The 15,184-nt window shown below is 34.8% G+C and overlaps 1 protein-coding gene across 2 annotated transcripts in view; it reads right to left on the minus strand.

Moving 5' to 3' along the window:
* Window positions 1–3,141: 3,141 nt before the first annotated feature.
* Window positions 3,142–15,184, minus strand: part of NMD3 (NMD3 ribosome export adaptor) — a 39,416-nt gene continuing 27,373 nt past the window's right edge. For both annotated transcript variants that reach the window (XM_046659778.1, XM_046659779.1), the window contains exons 11-16: window positions 14,640–14,785; window positions 8,497–8,609; window positions 7,582–7,654; window positions 6,207–6,313; window positions 5,205–5,275; window positions 3,142–4,508 (exon numbers count right to left, since the gene is read on the minus strand). In XM_046659778.1, the coding sequence (XP_046515734.1) occupies window positions 4,378–4,508; window positions 5,205–5,275; window positions 6,207–6,313; window positions 7,582–7,654; window positions 8,497–8,609; window positions 14,640–14,785 (641 nt within the window). In that variant the 3' untranslated portion in view covers window positions 3,142–4,377. The remainder of the gene's footprint in view (window positions 4,509–5,204; window positions 5,276–6,206; window positions 6,314–7,581; window positions 7,655–8,496; window positions 8,610–14,639; window positions 14,786–15,184) is intronic.

Below are 15,184 nucleotides of genomic sequence, written 5' to 3' on the forward strand. Positions count from 1 at the left end.
GATTAAAGAGCTTCTTCAAGGCAAATGAAAACAGGATTGAAACAAAAAAACAACCCACTAACTGGGAAAAAATATTTGCAAGTCATATATCTGACAAAGGCTTAATATCCATAATATATAAAGAACTCTTGCAACTCAACAACAAAACATCAAACAACCCAATCAAAAAATGGGCTGGAGACATGAACAGACATTTCTCCAAAGAAGATATACTGATGGCCAATAGGCACATGAAAAGATGCTCATCATCGCTGATCAACAGGGAAATGAAAATCAAAACTACACTAAGATATCACCTTACACCCGTTAGAATGACAAAAATACCTAAAACTAACAGCAACAAATGTTGGAGAGGTTGCGGAGAAAAAGGAACCCTCATCCACTGCTGGTGGGAATGCAAACTGGTGCAGCCACTATGGAAAACAGTATGGAGAGTCCTCAAAAAATTAAAAATAGAACTACCATACGATCCAGCCATCCCACTACTGGGTATTTATCCAAAGAGCTTGAAGTCAGCAATCCCAAAAGTCCTATGCACCCCAATGTTTATTGCAGCACTGTTTACAATAGCCAAGACATGGAAGCAACCTAAGTGCCCATCAACAGACGAATGGATAAAGAAGATGTGGTACATATATACAATGGAATACTACTCAGCTGCAAAACAGAACAAAATCATTCCATTTGCAATAACATGGATGGACCTTGAGAGAATTATGTTAAGTGAAATAAGCCAGCGAGAGAAAGATAATCTGTGTATGACTCCACTCATATGAGGAATTTAAAATTATTGACCAAAAACAGTTTAGTGGATACCAGGGGAAAGGTGGGGTGGGGGGTGGACACAAAGGGTGAAGTGGTGCACCTACAACATGACTGACGAACATTAATGTACAATTGAAATTTCACAAGATTGTAACCTATCAATAACTCAATAAAAAAATTAAAAATTAAAAAATTAAAAATTAACAATAAAAAACCAGCTCAATTTCTAAAAGTAGACAAGATTTGAACAGTCATTCTACCAATGAAGATACACAGATAACAAATAAGCACATAAAAACATGTTCAACATAATTAGCCATTAGGGAAATGCAAACTAAAACCACAAAAAAAACCACATCCACCTATTAGGATGACTTAAAAAAGAAACTGACAACACCAAGTGGTGGCGAGGACACAGAGTAACTGAAACATTCACACACTGCTGGTGGGAAAGCAAAATGGCACAAACCACTTTGAAAAACAGGCTGGCAGAGTTTTATAAAGTTAAATATACACTTATTATGAGATCCATCCCTAGTTATTTACCTCAGTAAATTGAAAACCTGTGCAGAAATGTTCACAGCAGCTGTACTCCTAATCAAAATCTGGAAATTTAAATGTGCCTCAACAGGGGAATGGATAACAAACCATGGTACATCCATACAATGCAATATTACTCAAAATAAAAAGGAACAAACTCTTGATAGACATAACACCTTGGATGAATCTGAAGTGCACCATGCTAAGGGAAAAAAGCCAGACTTAAAAGGCTGCATACTATATGATTTCATTTAAATATTTTGGAAAAAGCAAACCATAAGGTCAGAGAACAGATCAGAAGTTGCCAGCAATGAAGGGTGGGGGAAGGGTGTGAAAACAAAGGGGTAGCAAAGGGAATTTTTAGGGGTTTGGGGGGGTTGATAGAATTGTTGTATTTTGATTGTGGTGACTACATGAATCTACATGTGTTAAAATTCATAAAACTGTAAATCAAAAGAGTAACCTTCACTAAGTCAAAAATGAATTTAAAAAGAGAAATCAAGTGAAAATAATGACTGTAAACATCCTTTAATTCCTTAAAACAGAAAACTAACAAAAACAAGAAAGTTTGGGAACATCTGGACTAATGGACAGCACAGGTCTCCTAATACAATGCATCGAGAATTTGGCATTCCTTCTGGAGTAGTCCTGCTAAAAGGCCTTAACCTAAATCTAATCATGAGAAAACATCAGATGAGCCCAAATTGAGGTCAGTCTACAAAACAACTGGCTTGGACGCTTCAAAAATGTCAATTACTTAAAACATAAAAACTCAGGAATTGGTCCAGATGAAAGAAGTCTGAAGAGATAGGAGAACCCAATGCTATACACAATCTCAGGTTTATTTTTTCTATAAGACATTAGAATTGGGACAAATGACAAAATCTCAGTATGGCCCACCAATTAGATAACAGTATTATGTCAACATTAACTTCCTGATTTTGAACACTGCACTGTGGTTATGTAAGAAAATTCCTTGTTTTTTGGTGGGGGGTAACATTGAAATATTTAGGGAGCTTCACTCTTAAATGGTTCAGGAAAAAAAAACGAGAGAGAAAGAAAGTAAATGAGGTAAGTATTCACATTTGGCAAACTGACTGAAGGGTATCTAGGAATTCTTCATACTATTCTTGCAACTTTTCTTCGTCTGCAATTATGTCAAAATTAAAAATAAAGAATTAATACTGACTCAGTACTGACCACAGAAGTGTGTCCTGGCACACAGACTGGAGTTCTGGGTTCTACTACAGCAATGAATTAGCTGATACTTGATACTGTTAAACATCTGAATCACACAAGCAACTCTCTCTCCTCAACTGTTTCTTTGCTCATCAAGTGAACTTTTGCCTGTAAAACTGCAGCTTCAAGTGCAGATCTGGATACAAAAGAAGATAACTGATTATACCGACTTAGAAATTACTCGTACTTAGAAATTGGGTTATAAATCAGCTTCTTGTGAATATGATTAATACCAGCCTTTCCAAATTGTATCAACTCTGGGACATCAACAAGAGTATTTTGGGACCCATAAGCCTGGCAACTATACTCTAAAATGATAGATTTATCAAGGCTGTATAACTCTTGCAAGCTCTTGGCTAACAGCTCTTGTCTTAGCTACATTCCTTTGCCTTGTCACAGCCTTCTTTCAACTAACAGGTTTCATTACTCATAAAAACACAACATCAAAAATCCTAAGACTAAATAAGGTTGGTGAGAAACTCTATTATTTCAGTGGGAAAATCATGTGACAAGTACTTAACAATCTTACTTTGGAAAACTGCAAGAGATACTCTGTCATTTAAATATGACACTGATACAATCACTTCAAGGACACAAAAAAGGGGGGGAATGTTTTTATTTTTCATGCTTCTTAACATCTTGACATAGAATAGGTAAACACAGACCACAAGCGAAAACTTTAACCAAAGATGCAGACAGAAAAGGAGCCACTGTGGAAAGTTCAGGCCTTTATTCCTAACTTCAGAATTGAGAAGTTCAATCTTAATATTATTTAGTGGTAAACACAGAATTTATGAATTAGCTTAGTTATGGAATATTTAGTAAGTCTGACCTTGCTTATAGAAATAGGATCTTAATACTTCACTCTCAAAAAACTCTAAAACTCAAGCCAAGGTTTTTCTTTCAAGGATGTGGAACTCATTCCTCATTCAAATTTGATTCATAATTTTATGAAGAATGAAGATGATTTTTATTACTTCATCATCTTATATGCTGGATTTTAATATTCTTCTTGATAGTGACGTGTTCAATGATACAAATAGAGAAAATTCCTTCCTCCTCAATTTGTAAATCAAAATTTTAAAAGCAAAATCCTTGAAGTGATAGCAAGACATTTTTATGACATAAGCAGCTACTGTCCTAAGCTGCTGGCACAGACAAAAATAACAAAGGCACAAATTGTTATTTAACCCTTAAATAATTAGTCTATGTTTGCTACAAATCCATAAATATTTTAAATATATTTTCTTCTGTAATAAAAATTAACAGTTTATTAGCTTTTAAAGATGTTAATATTATGAATAAAAAAGATTAACTTTCCACTTGAATGTCCAGTGATAAAATGAACCCCAACTTCCCTGCCCCAAGGACATAAAAAATGATCTAACGTGGAGCAAAGTGCATAGCAAGTTCAAATTAAAAATAACTCTTTCTTTCTTTCACTAAAGCAATCAATATAAAAAGAACATAAAAGCTTGCTTTATGATTGAAAATTTAGGTAACCTCCAAGAAATCACAACTTTTGAGCTTTTAAATCCAGCACTACAGTATGTGAAAATACTGGTATCTCATATAAAGTGAACCACTAATATTCAAAACATAAAATGGCCTAAATATCAATAATTACATTCTCCATAATCTATCGTTATCTAAAACTTCAAAGCCATCTATCTTTTTCAGTTTTCTGAGTGAGAAATCAGAATAGTCATTTATTTAGGTTTAAAACTAAATTTCTCCTCTTTTAACATAGAGACATAGATGGGATAGACAATAAGTTATTTTGTTCAATATCCCAACCCTACAGATGCGGAAACCGTCTACAACACGATCTCATTATGTCATCATCGAGTCACCTTCTTCACCAGTAGCATCTTGGGAAATGTGAAGGTCTTCAAGCATCTCAGCCAGACTAATTCGAGGCGCTCCTTCATCATCTGTGTCACTTTCTACCGGGATGGTTGAATCTGAAACATTACAAGCAGTATACCAAACAAATGCAAATATGGAAATATACAAATACCTGTCCCCACCATCATTACTATTATTTAATCATACTATATGCACAGCTCTTGTATCAAATCTGGAGCAGGCATTTAAATATTCATTGATAGGGAAGGCCCAGAGGCTGAGTGGTTAAGTTCATGCCCTCCACTTCAGCAGCCCAGGGTTCACTGGCTCGGATCCTAGGCGCGGACCTACACGCTGTTCATCAGGCCATGCTGTGGTGGCATCCCACATAGAAAAACTAGAATGACTTACAACTAGGATATACAACTATGCACTGGGCATTTGGGGAGAAAAGAAAAAGAAGAGGAAGATTGGCAACAGATGTTAGCTCAGGGCCAATCTTCCTCACCAAAAAAATAAATATTCATTGAATGACTGAACTACATAAATATATGAATAACTATCTACTAGCATAGGGATCATGCTAGGATGCAAATGATATCAAGTGTGGTACACACAGCAAACAACATTTTAAGTTTTACTGTTCTGCAGTTTTTTTTTTTTTTTTGGTAAATGTTTAACTGGGGTAGTTTTAACACCACAATAAAAGTCATTTATGAGATCAAAGTTTAAGATACTAAAATACTCATACTGGGGTAATATATCTATATGCAGAAGATATAACTTAAATCAAACACTTCTAAAATACCAACCTCTGTATACGTTTACATTTTTTCTAATTGCCTCATCTTCTTCAAGATCTTCAAGGAAATCTTGGTATTGCCTATAGAAGGATAAAAAAACATTTAAATATTTCATCTTTGCCAAGAAAGTATAAAGTTATGTTTTCTTCATTTTCAGCACTGTAAGATAAATCTGTTCCAAGTATTAAAATCTTTAAAAATAGGTGAAGGTCAAATATGGATGTTAAATACTGAGAAGTTTAAAAAAAATCCTTTCTTTCAAGATTACATGACAAAAAAATACACAACTGAATATAAGGGGACGTTAAATATAAGACACTGAAAAGACTTCTTCCTAGTTTACCCTCCCCCAAAAGTCTTAAGGCCAAATTGAGATACATATACTTCTAAGACTACAGATGAAACAGTCAAATATGTATTTACCATATCTAATTTAACATTATATATTTATATGTACTTATTTTAAATTACATTATGAGGGTTATATTTGAGAAATATTGCTGTTTCCTATTCATATTTCATAATACAATTTTATTTAAACTCTTCATTTTTTGAGACACCAGTGTCTTCACCATCAAGGCCACTTTTCAAATCATCCAGTCCACTTTTCCAGAACACAGTATCTTAATTTCTCCTTAACTTGTTTGGAAAATGGCGTTATTTGTTATTAATGAGTTGTTTTCTTTTTATCCCAAGTCACAACTACTCATTTGCCATTTGTGATATCCACAAGGTAATTTACTTATTATATTTTAACTTTTCAAATGAATTGTTTATAACAACACTGCAATTGTCAGGTCATAACCCAGGAAATAATAACCAAATCTGTGTTAAATGTCATTATATTCTCTTATTACTGATTCTATCAACACATTGGTAAGAATACAAAATTAATATTGAGTACAAGGATCAATTATGTGACAACTATTTCTTTATAATATAAAAACCATGAAGATGTATCACAAAGATTTCCTCTGAGACAAAAATATAAGGTTTAAAGAAAAGTGGGACCTTTCATCATCTGTATCCATATTTTCTCTCTCTCTTGGAAGCTCCTTCAGTTTCCAGTTTCTACGTCGCTGACGTTTGGTACGGTCATAGCTTTTCTTAATTAACACCTAAAAGTAAGAGAAATATTTGCAAAGTTATGAAAAATGGGAACTAGGTAATAGGGCCTCAAAACGCAATAAAGTTAAAAAGTGAAAGGTTAGGAGAACGCTAGGAAGTCACCAAACTGATGACAGTGGTTACACCTTGGCGACAGAGCAGGGGTCAAGAGGCAGTGTCAAGAGAACTTCTAACATTTTTCTGTGTGTACTTTTTTATGAGAATACATTCAAACATTATTTGTATAACTGTCAAAATTTACTAATTGAAATTTTCCAGTGACTGAAAATCAAATTATTTTTGTAACAAAGAGTTCAGGTTTCTGGTGTTTTGTTTTGTTTTACACCAAAGTGCAGTTTTCAGCTCCCATTCATATAAATCATTCTGAAACATTATCACAGGCAAGCACTTTTTTGCCCTTTTATTCCTACTAATAAGCACTTATAGAACAATATATATCTTTCAAAACTCTATGTCCTAGAACAGCTTAATAAACTGTAGAATGAATAAATGAAAATAATTTTATACAATACAAAATCTTGTAAGACCATCTTGAAGTCCTCTATGACCTTGTTAGAAATACCTATTTACACTTACCATAAATACCTATTTAGACTAAATCATACTTCTACTGCCTACTTTATGAACTAATAAAAGCACAGCTGAGTGTTGAGGAGAGTCCTTCTTATACCATGACTTTATTTTTGCTCAAAGCTGAAGAAATCAATGTTTATTGTAAACGATCAGGCACACAGGAGAGAGGGTCTTGCACGTTCACTATTGCTGAGGATTCTTATAAACTCACGTCAGAATTTAACAGGTTTTTCAGAAGTAACATTCTTTCTCTAAGAATTGATACTGTGAAGATTACTTTCAACTGCAATTTTTTCAAACCTGAATAACAATTTTAACTCTAAATGCCTTCTTAACTGAACAATACATGAACTAAGCTGAGCCTAAAAAAATAAACCTGAATAAATTCTAAAGGTCATTTTTAGCTGCAAATTTATTTTTCTTCTACAGATAGTATCAAGCATTTTGACAGAGAATGAAAATCTGATTATAAGAACAACAAAAAAACTCAATAAATCTTTGATTTTTCCCACCAAGAAAAATGATATAAAAATGAAGGCTTTTGCTATTATACCTTAACTGCAATTTCAAAAGAAACCTCCAAATGGACCGTTATTTTCAAAAATGTGAACTCGTGCATCTTACCCAGAAGAGTTACAACAATCCTCTTTACCAGAGGAAAAAACAGTAAACTCTAAAGCCTTACCACATCTGGGACTCTATCCGAGTTCATTTTGTTGACATGCTCATCATTCAAGTTACAGTTGGCTAAATCAAACCTGAAATGAAATCAATCAAACACTTAACGACAAAAACATTTACTCTTCCCATGTAACTTTTAATTTTACGGATGATCCCCTACAATTTCCTCCTAAGAGCAAACATGTGATATGCTCTCCCACTTGAAAAGTTCTTCAGTTTGCTATATAGCGAACATGCTTCTACAGACCCTAGCAAGGATGATAATGCGCTCTATCTCTGAGTTTCACATGTTATCTGTTACTGTCCACCTTACCATATACTTGTACAAGAAACAAAACAGACTTGTATATCAGTCCAACACTAAGATTCAGTTACATGGTTCCATTTAGTTTATAAAAAAAATTAAAACTTCATTCTCTAATAAAAGGAACTGAAATGATAAGAACAAAAGTAAAGTTTAGGGCATGCTGATAAGCTTTGTATCAGAATGGACTAACCTAAGCTTGTAAAGACCCATTACATATAAGGCTGCCATATTTTAAAAGTGAAATATTTGAGCAGTAGCATTTACATAATAAAAAACTACCCACTCCCAAAAGATGCAAATGTGTAAATTTTTGAATGTGAAATATGAAAAATGTAAATATAATCTAACCATACAACTTCAGGGTTCAATTACTCAAAAATCTTAGAACAGACGACTCTTTAAGATGATGGTCAAAATGCAGCAACCATAGGCTTCTGTCTGTCCCATCAACAGTTTAATGTAGTTATCAATGATAAAACAAGCCATCAGTCTCCCAAGAACTCAAATTCTTTTTAGAATAAACAACATCAGTATTTCAGACAGCTCTGCTGGCTCCCAAAGAAAATTTGCAATGCTAATTGGCAGTTAAAAATACTATAAAGTAATACAAACCCCAACACCAGGTCTCCAGGATTCAGAAGATGTCCCAAATGAGTACGACAAAAGTACTGTTTATCTGTATTCATTTCAGACGTTTTCTGGACCCAGACTTCCCCGAGGGTATGCTTAACAGGAAAGAAAATGCACTCTTCAGTAATCTAAGCATAACTCAAAACGCATCTCATAGAAGTTAAATACAATGTTGATTCTGGTTTTCTAATTTTCATTTTAAAGACAGATATTGTTTTATTTTTCACATCTCTGAAACAATGCCAAAATTAAAAAAATTACTGAATTATGAGTAAGGAAAAGACCCACAAGAAATTCATAAATATTTTTGTTAAGATTTTATTCAAGGCTTTTACAAAAACATCAGCAATGTTACCTAAAAACAGACATACGTAGAATTTTTAAAAGAATGTTTTCACAGGGAAATGAGCCAATATAGGCTGAGCAAAAAAAATAACTGAAAAAGTAGGGGAATCTTAAATCCAGAAAATATCTTCAGAAATCCCTTGGTTTTACACATAAGGTTCAAAAAACCAGGGTTGAGACACAACAATCGAGCATTCCCAGTGTGGCTCTACTACTACTGGAGAACCAAATCTTTATCAAATTAATTTTTTTGATGTCTACTATTTTGAAGTATAATCCCAGCCCCGTTTTTTTTTTCTATTTGTTGCAAAAACAACATTCCAAGTTTGAGATTTTAAACTAGATAACCACTGGAGTCTATTTCCAGCATAGGACTGCATGACTAACTAAAAATGACATTTCAAACTTCCAGGCTGAATTAAGCATAGCACATGGCAACACCTTCTACTGACAAAACAGATCCAAGTGAAATGGGAACGAGAGTAAAATACTAAGAGTTATAGATAGAATTAAGGAATCTCGCAGAGGTAGAGATAGAGGGACAAACTGAAATAAAAGACAGGTCTCAGATTGAGGAAAGAACCGGAAAAAAAAGTGAATTACAAGGGACTAAATTCTTTATAACAGGATTCACTTTCTAGCTACTAGACTGCTTCTGTTATAAAACTGTTCAAGCTAAATGTATTTTTCAAAAACCAAAGAAATATATGGTTTTATATACGTCTAGGGAGAAGTGGTGTTCTTCAACATTTACTATAAACGACAAAAGTTTGCTTGTAACCATATTATTAAATTATTTTAAATAAAAATGTGAAAAGTAATCTGTCTTCCATTTCCACTGATTTTCCCAAATCATCAGAAGTTATTTTTATCTCAAGACACAATTATTACCTCAACAGAAACAAGCACCATAAGTATCCAGGTTGGGCGTTTCTAAATACTATTTCACAGTAAAAGAAATTAGACTTGTATCCTTGAAAAAAATACCTTATTTCAGATATGAGGTAAGACTATACAAGGTGATTCTGGAACACCTGAATGTTACGATGTTGTGCCAGAAAATAAGGACACTTTCAAAGACTAGGAAGTCATGTCATAAAGACATAGGAATAAACCTATATCCTTTAAAGAACTTGCATCAATAATTAACCTTCCAAAACAGAAATCAACAGGCCCAGATAAACTCACTGGTCAATTCTACTAAACATTTAAGGAGGAAATTATAACAATTTTCTACAATCTCTTCCAGAAGACAGAGGCAGAGGGAATACTTCCTAAGTCATTCACAAGGCCAACATTACCCTAATATCAAAACCAGACAAAGACATTACAAAGAAACTAAACTACAGACCAATAATCTCTCATGAACCTAGATACAAAAACCCTCATCAAAATATAAAAGAATTGGGGGCCAGCCCGGTGGCGCAGCGGTTAAGTTCGCACGTTCTGCTTCAGCGGCCCAGGGTTCACTGATTCAGATCCCGGGTGTGGACACGGCACCGCTTGGCAAGCCATGCTGTGGAAGGCATCCCACATATAAAGTAGAGGAAGATGGGCACAGATGTTAGCTCAGGGCCAGTCTTCCTCAGCAAAAAAGAGGAGGATTGACAGCAGATGTTAGCTCAGGGCTAATCCTCCTCAAAAAAACAAACAAAAAAATATATATAAAAGAATTGTATACAACAACCAAGTGTGATTTACCCCATGTATGCAAGGCTGGTTCAACATTTGAAAATCAATTAGTGTAACCCATTAATCACATCAACAAGCTAAAAAAGAAAAATCAAACGATGGTATCAATAGATGCAGAAAAAGCCTTTGACAAAACCCAACAACCATGCATAATGAAAACTCCCAGTAAACTAGGAACAGAGGGAAACTTCCTCAACTTGATAAAGAATATATATAAGAAACTTACAACTAACATTATACTTAATGGTGAGAAACTTGAAGCTTTCCCACTAAGATCAGGTACAAGGCAAGTATATCCCATCTCACCACTCCTTTTCAATATCCCACTGGAAATCCTAGCTAACGCAAAAGACAAGAAAAGGAAATGAAATGTATATAGCTTGGGAAGGAAAAAATAAAATTATCTTTGTTTGCAAATGACATGATCATCTATGTAGAAAATACAAATGGACAAAAAAACTCCTGGAACTATATAGCAAGGCTACAGGAGACAAGGTTATAAACAAAAGTTAATCACTTTCCCACATATCAACACAAACAAGTGTAATTTGAAATTAAAAACACAATACCATTTATGTTAGCACCCCAAAAATGAAATATTTAGGTATAAATCTAACAAAATACAATCATGCATCGCTTAATGGTGAGAATGTATTCATTGTCAGGCGATTTCATCATTGTGCAAACACCACCGAGTGAGCCTACACAAACCTAGATGGTATAGCTAGGCTATGTGGTACTAATCTTATGGGATCACCATCATATATGCACTCCACTGTAGACTAAAATGTCGCCATGCAGTGCATGATTGTATGTATAAGACCCGTCTGAGGAAAACTATCAAACTCTGATAAACTCTCATGAAGAAAATCAAAGAACCAAGTAAATGGAGCGATATTTCATGTTCACAGATAGGAAGACTCAATAGACAAGATGGGCCAGCCCTGTGGCCTAGTGGTTCAGTTCAGCAGACTCTACTCCAGTGGCCCAGGTTCAGTTCCCAGGCACACAGCTACACCACTTATCAGCAGCCATGCTGTGGTTGAGACCCACATACTAAAGAGAAGAAGAATGGCAACCGACGTTAACTCAGGAAGAATCTTCTTCAGCAAAAAAAAAAAAAAAGAAAAAAGGGGCTGGTCCCATGGCCGAGTGGTTAAGTTTGAGCGCTCCGCTGCAGGCGGCCCAGTGTTTCGACGGTTCGAATCCTGGGGGTGGACATGGCACTGCTCATCAAACCACGCTGAGGCAGCGTCCCACATGCCACAACTAGAAGGACCCACAACGAAGAATATACAACTATGTACTGGGGGGCTTTAGGGAGAAAAAAGGAAAAAATAAAAAAATCTTTAAAAAAAAAAAGAAAAAAACTGTCAAGATGTAAGTGCTGGCCAAATTGATCTATACAATCAATGCAATCAAAATCCCAAGTTATTTCGTGGATATCGAAGAACTGATTTTAAAATTTATATCAAGAGGCAAAAGATCCAGATTAGTCAATACAATTTTGAAGGAGAAGAACAAAGCGGGAGGACTGACAGTACCCAACTTCAAGACTTACTATAAAGCTACTGTAATCAAGACAGTATGGTACTGACAAAAGAACAGATAAACAGATCAATGAAACAGAACAGAGAGCCCAGAAATAGACCCACATAAATGTAGTCAACTGATTTTTGACAACGAAGAAAAGCAGTACAATGCTGGAGAACAACTGGACATCCACATGCAAAATAAAGTCTACACACAAACCTTACACTTTTCACAAAAATTCACTCAAAATGGATCATAGACCTAAGTGTAAGACACATAATTATAAAACTCTTATAAGATAACATAGGAGAAAAAGTAGTTGACCTTGAGTTTGGCAATGACTTTTTAGATACAACACCAAACGCACTATCCACAAAAGAAATAACTCATAATCTACACTTCATTAAAATTAAAAACTTCTGCTCTGCAAAAGACAATGTCAACAGAATGAGAAGATAATCCAGACTGGGAGAAAATATTTGCAAAAGACATCTGATAAAGGACTGTTATCCAAAATATACAAATAAGTCTTAAAACTCAACAATAAAAAAAATCCTATTAAAAATGGGCCAAAGACCTTAACAGATACCTCACCAAAGAAGATAACAGCAAATAAACACATGAGAAGATGCTCCAAATCATATGTCATCAGGAAAATACAAATTAAATTGACAATGAGATGCCACTATACACTCATTAGAATGGCCAAAATGCTGAACACTGACACCACCAAATGCTGATGAGCATGTGGATCAAGAGGGGATTGCTGATGGGAATGCAAAATGGTACCACCACTTTGGAAAACAGTGTGGCAGTTTCTTACAAAACTAAACATACTCTTACCAAACAATCCAAGAAGTATGCTCCTTGGTATTTACCAAAAGGAGCTGAAAACTTATGTCCACACAAAAACCTGTATAAGGTTGTTTATGGCAACTTTCTTCATAATTGCGAAAACTTGGAAGCAACCAAGATGCCCTTCAGTAAGTAAATGGATAACTATGGTACATCCAGACAATGGAATATGATTGGGCACTTAAAAAAAAAACCAGCTCTCAAGCCATGAAAAGACATGGAGGAAGCTTAAACGCACACTACAAAGTGAAAGAAGCCAGTCTGAAAAGACTGTATGATTCCAACCATACGACATTCTGGAAAAGGCAAAACTATAGAGACAGTAAAAAGATCAGTGATTGCCCGGGATTACGAGGGAGGAAGAAATGAATAAGCAGAGCACAGAGGATTTTTTGGGCAGTGAAAATATCCTGTATGATATTATAATGATGGACACACGTCATGATACATTTGTCCAAACCCACAGAATGTATAATACCAGGAGGGAAATGTAATGTAAACCATGGACTTTGGGTGATCACAACAAGTCAGTGCAGATTCATCAACTGCAACAAATGTACTACTGTGATGGAGGGATACTGATAATAGAGGAGGCTATGCATGTATGGAAACTAGGGGTATATGGAAAAAATCTCTTACCTCCTCTTAATTTGCTGTGAACCTGAAATTGCTCTAAAAAAGTAAAAGTTGTTAAAATTTTTTTTTAAACAAGGACATAGAAACTATTCTGAGGGGGCTCCCACGGCTAAACTTGGGGCAGAATGGAAGGCAGGCAGGCAGGCAGGCAAGTAACAAGGGAAAAAAATCCTAACATTACAATAGAGAGATCTGGCTATCAGTGAAATAGCCAAACATTACTTGTCTCTTGATATATCGTAAAAAGCACACAGAATCACCTCTGAAATGTTCTGGCCAAAAATAACTAACCTAAATTTAAGCAAACCTTTAGGTCTACTTTCCAGTTTAAAGGAAAGACAAGAAATTAAGAAGCAAATTAAATGACATCATGAGGAAACAATAAGATATATCCACAAGATAAATGACCTAGTTGCTTAAGAAGCTGCTATCACGGAAAAAAAAAAAGGGGGGGGGCGGCTATTACTAAATACAAGATTTAAGAGGTATAATGTTCACATTCAGTGTATGGTCCATAACAGATACTAGTTTGAACCAACCATAAAAGAAATCTGGAGACAAATGAGGAAATTTGAACACAAACTAAATACTTTATATGTATGATAATATTTTGAAGTATAGAAAAATGTTCCTATGTTTTAGAGATGCATACTGAAGTACTCAGTATTTAGTGATAATATAGCATATATTTAATTCAAAATATTTCAAAATTTTTAAAAAGTCAAAAAGATTAGCTTGCCATTTGGTCCTCCTGTACAAAAGCAAAAGGAAACGCTTTTTCATAACAACAGAGTAAACATTTTTTAAAATGTCCGCAAAATCAAAGATAAAAAATTAACTTATCAGATAATATAAATCTGGTAATTTTCACAATGACCACATGTCAAGAGCAAACAACAATCAAACATGCAATACATTTTTAACCTAAAGTGGTTTTAATTTTATTTAGAACCACATTTTTGGAATTACAAATAGATTTAAAAAAAACAAAAATATCCAAAAAAAGACGGGACCAAAACAGTAAGTTGAGGGGGTGGGAAGGAGGTGGGCAGGATGAAACTTACCTTTTTTGATATCATTCCAGCACCTGCACTGCGTTTTAGATCTCGAACTATGCTGCAATCCATCACAATAAACTCTTCCAGCTGTTTGGGATGGCATAAACTATTGAAAGGCTGACTCCAGAAAGTACTGCCATCAATATCTGCAACTAAGAACAAACAGAGAACATCAAAGAACAAGAGAATGAAAGTATTTCAAAAGTCATCAAAAGTGTTAGCTAGAAAGAAGTTGCTATATATGAACTGGGAAGCATCAGGTCAACAGGAACCACAGTGGAAACCCTCTCTCTAGGTCTTTTATTCCTATAAATCAGCCCCAAACTTCTCACAGCACAAGAGAAGTGTCAGGCGTCAAACACTTCTTAAGTAGGAACTATTATCAGAACACCACAGAGCTAAAGTGCCTTTAAAAGTTGTTCATGTGCTAGCATTTTATTTTAGAAACATTATCAGTCATCCTAGCTGCTTAGTTTATGGGAAATAAAGTCTACCTGACAGATGTTCATCCCAATATTGCAAACAGACCTCTGACTGATGAATTCTAATTG

This window comes from Equus quagga, chromosome 4, assembly GCF_021613505.1.
Source record: "Equus quagga isolate Etosha38 chromosome 4, UCLA_HA_Equagga_1.0, whole genome shotgun sequence".
NCBI classification, from domain to species: Eukaryota; Metazoa; Chordata; class Mammalia; order Perissodactyla; family Equidae; genus Equus; species Equus quagga.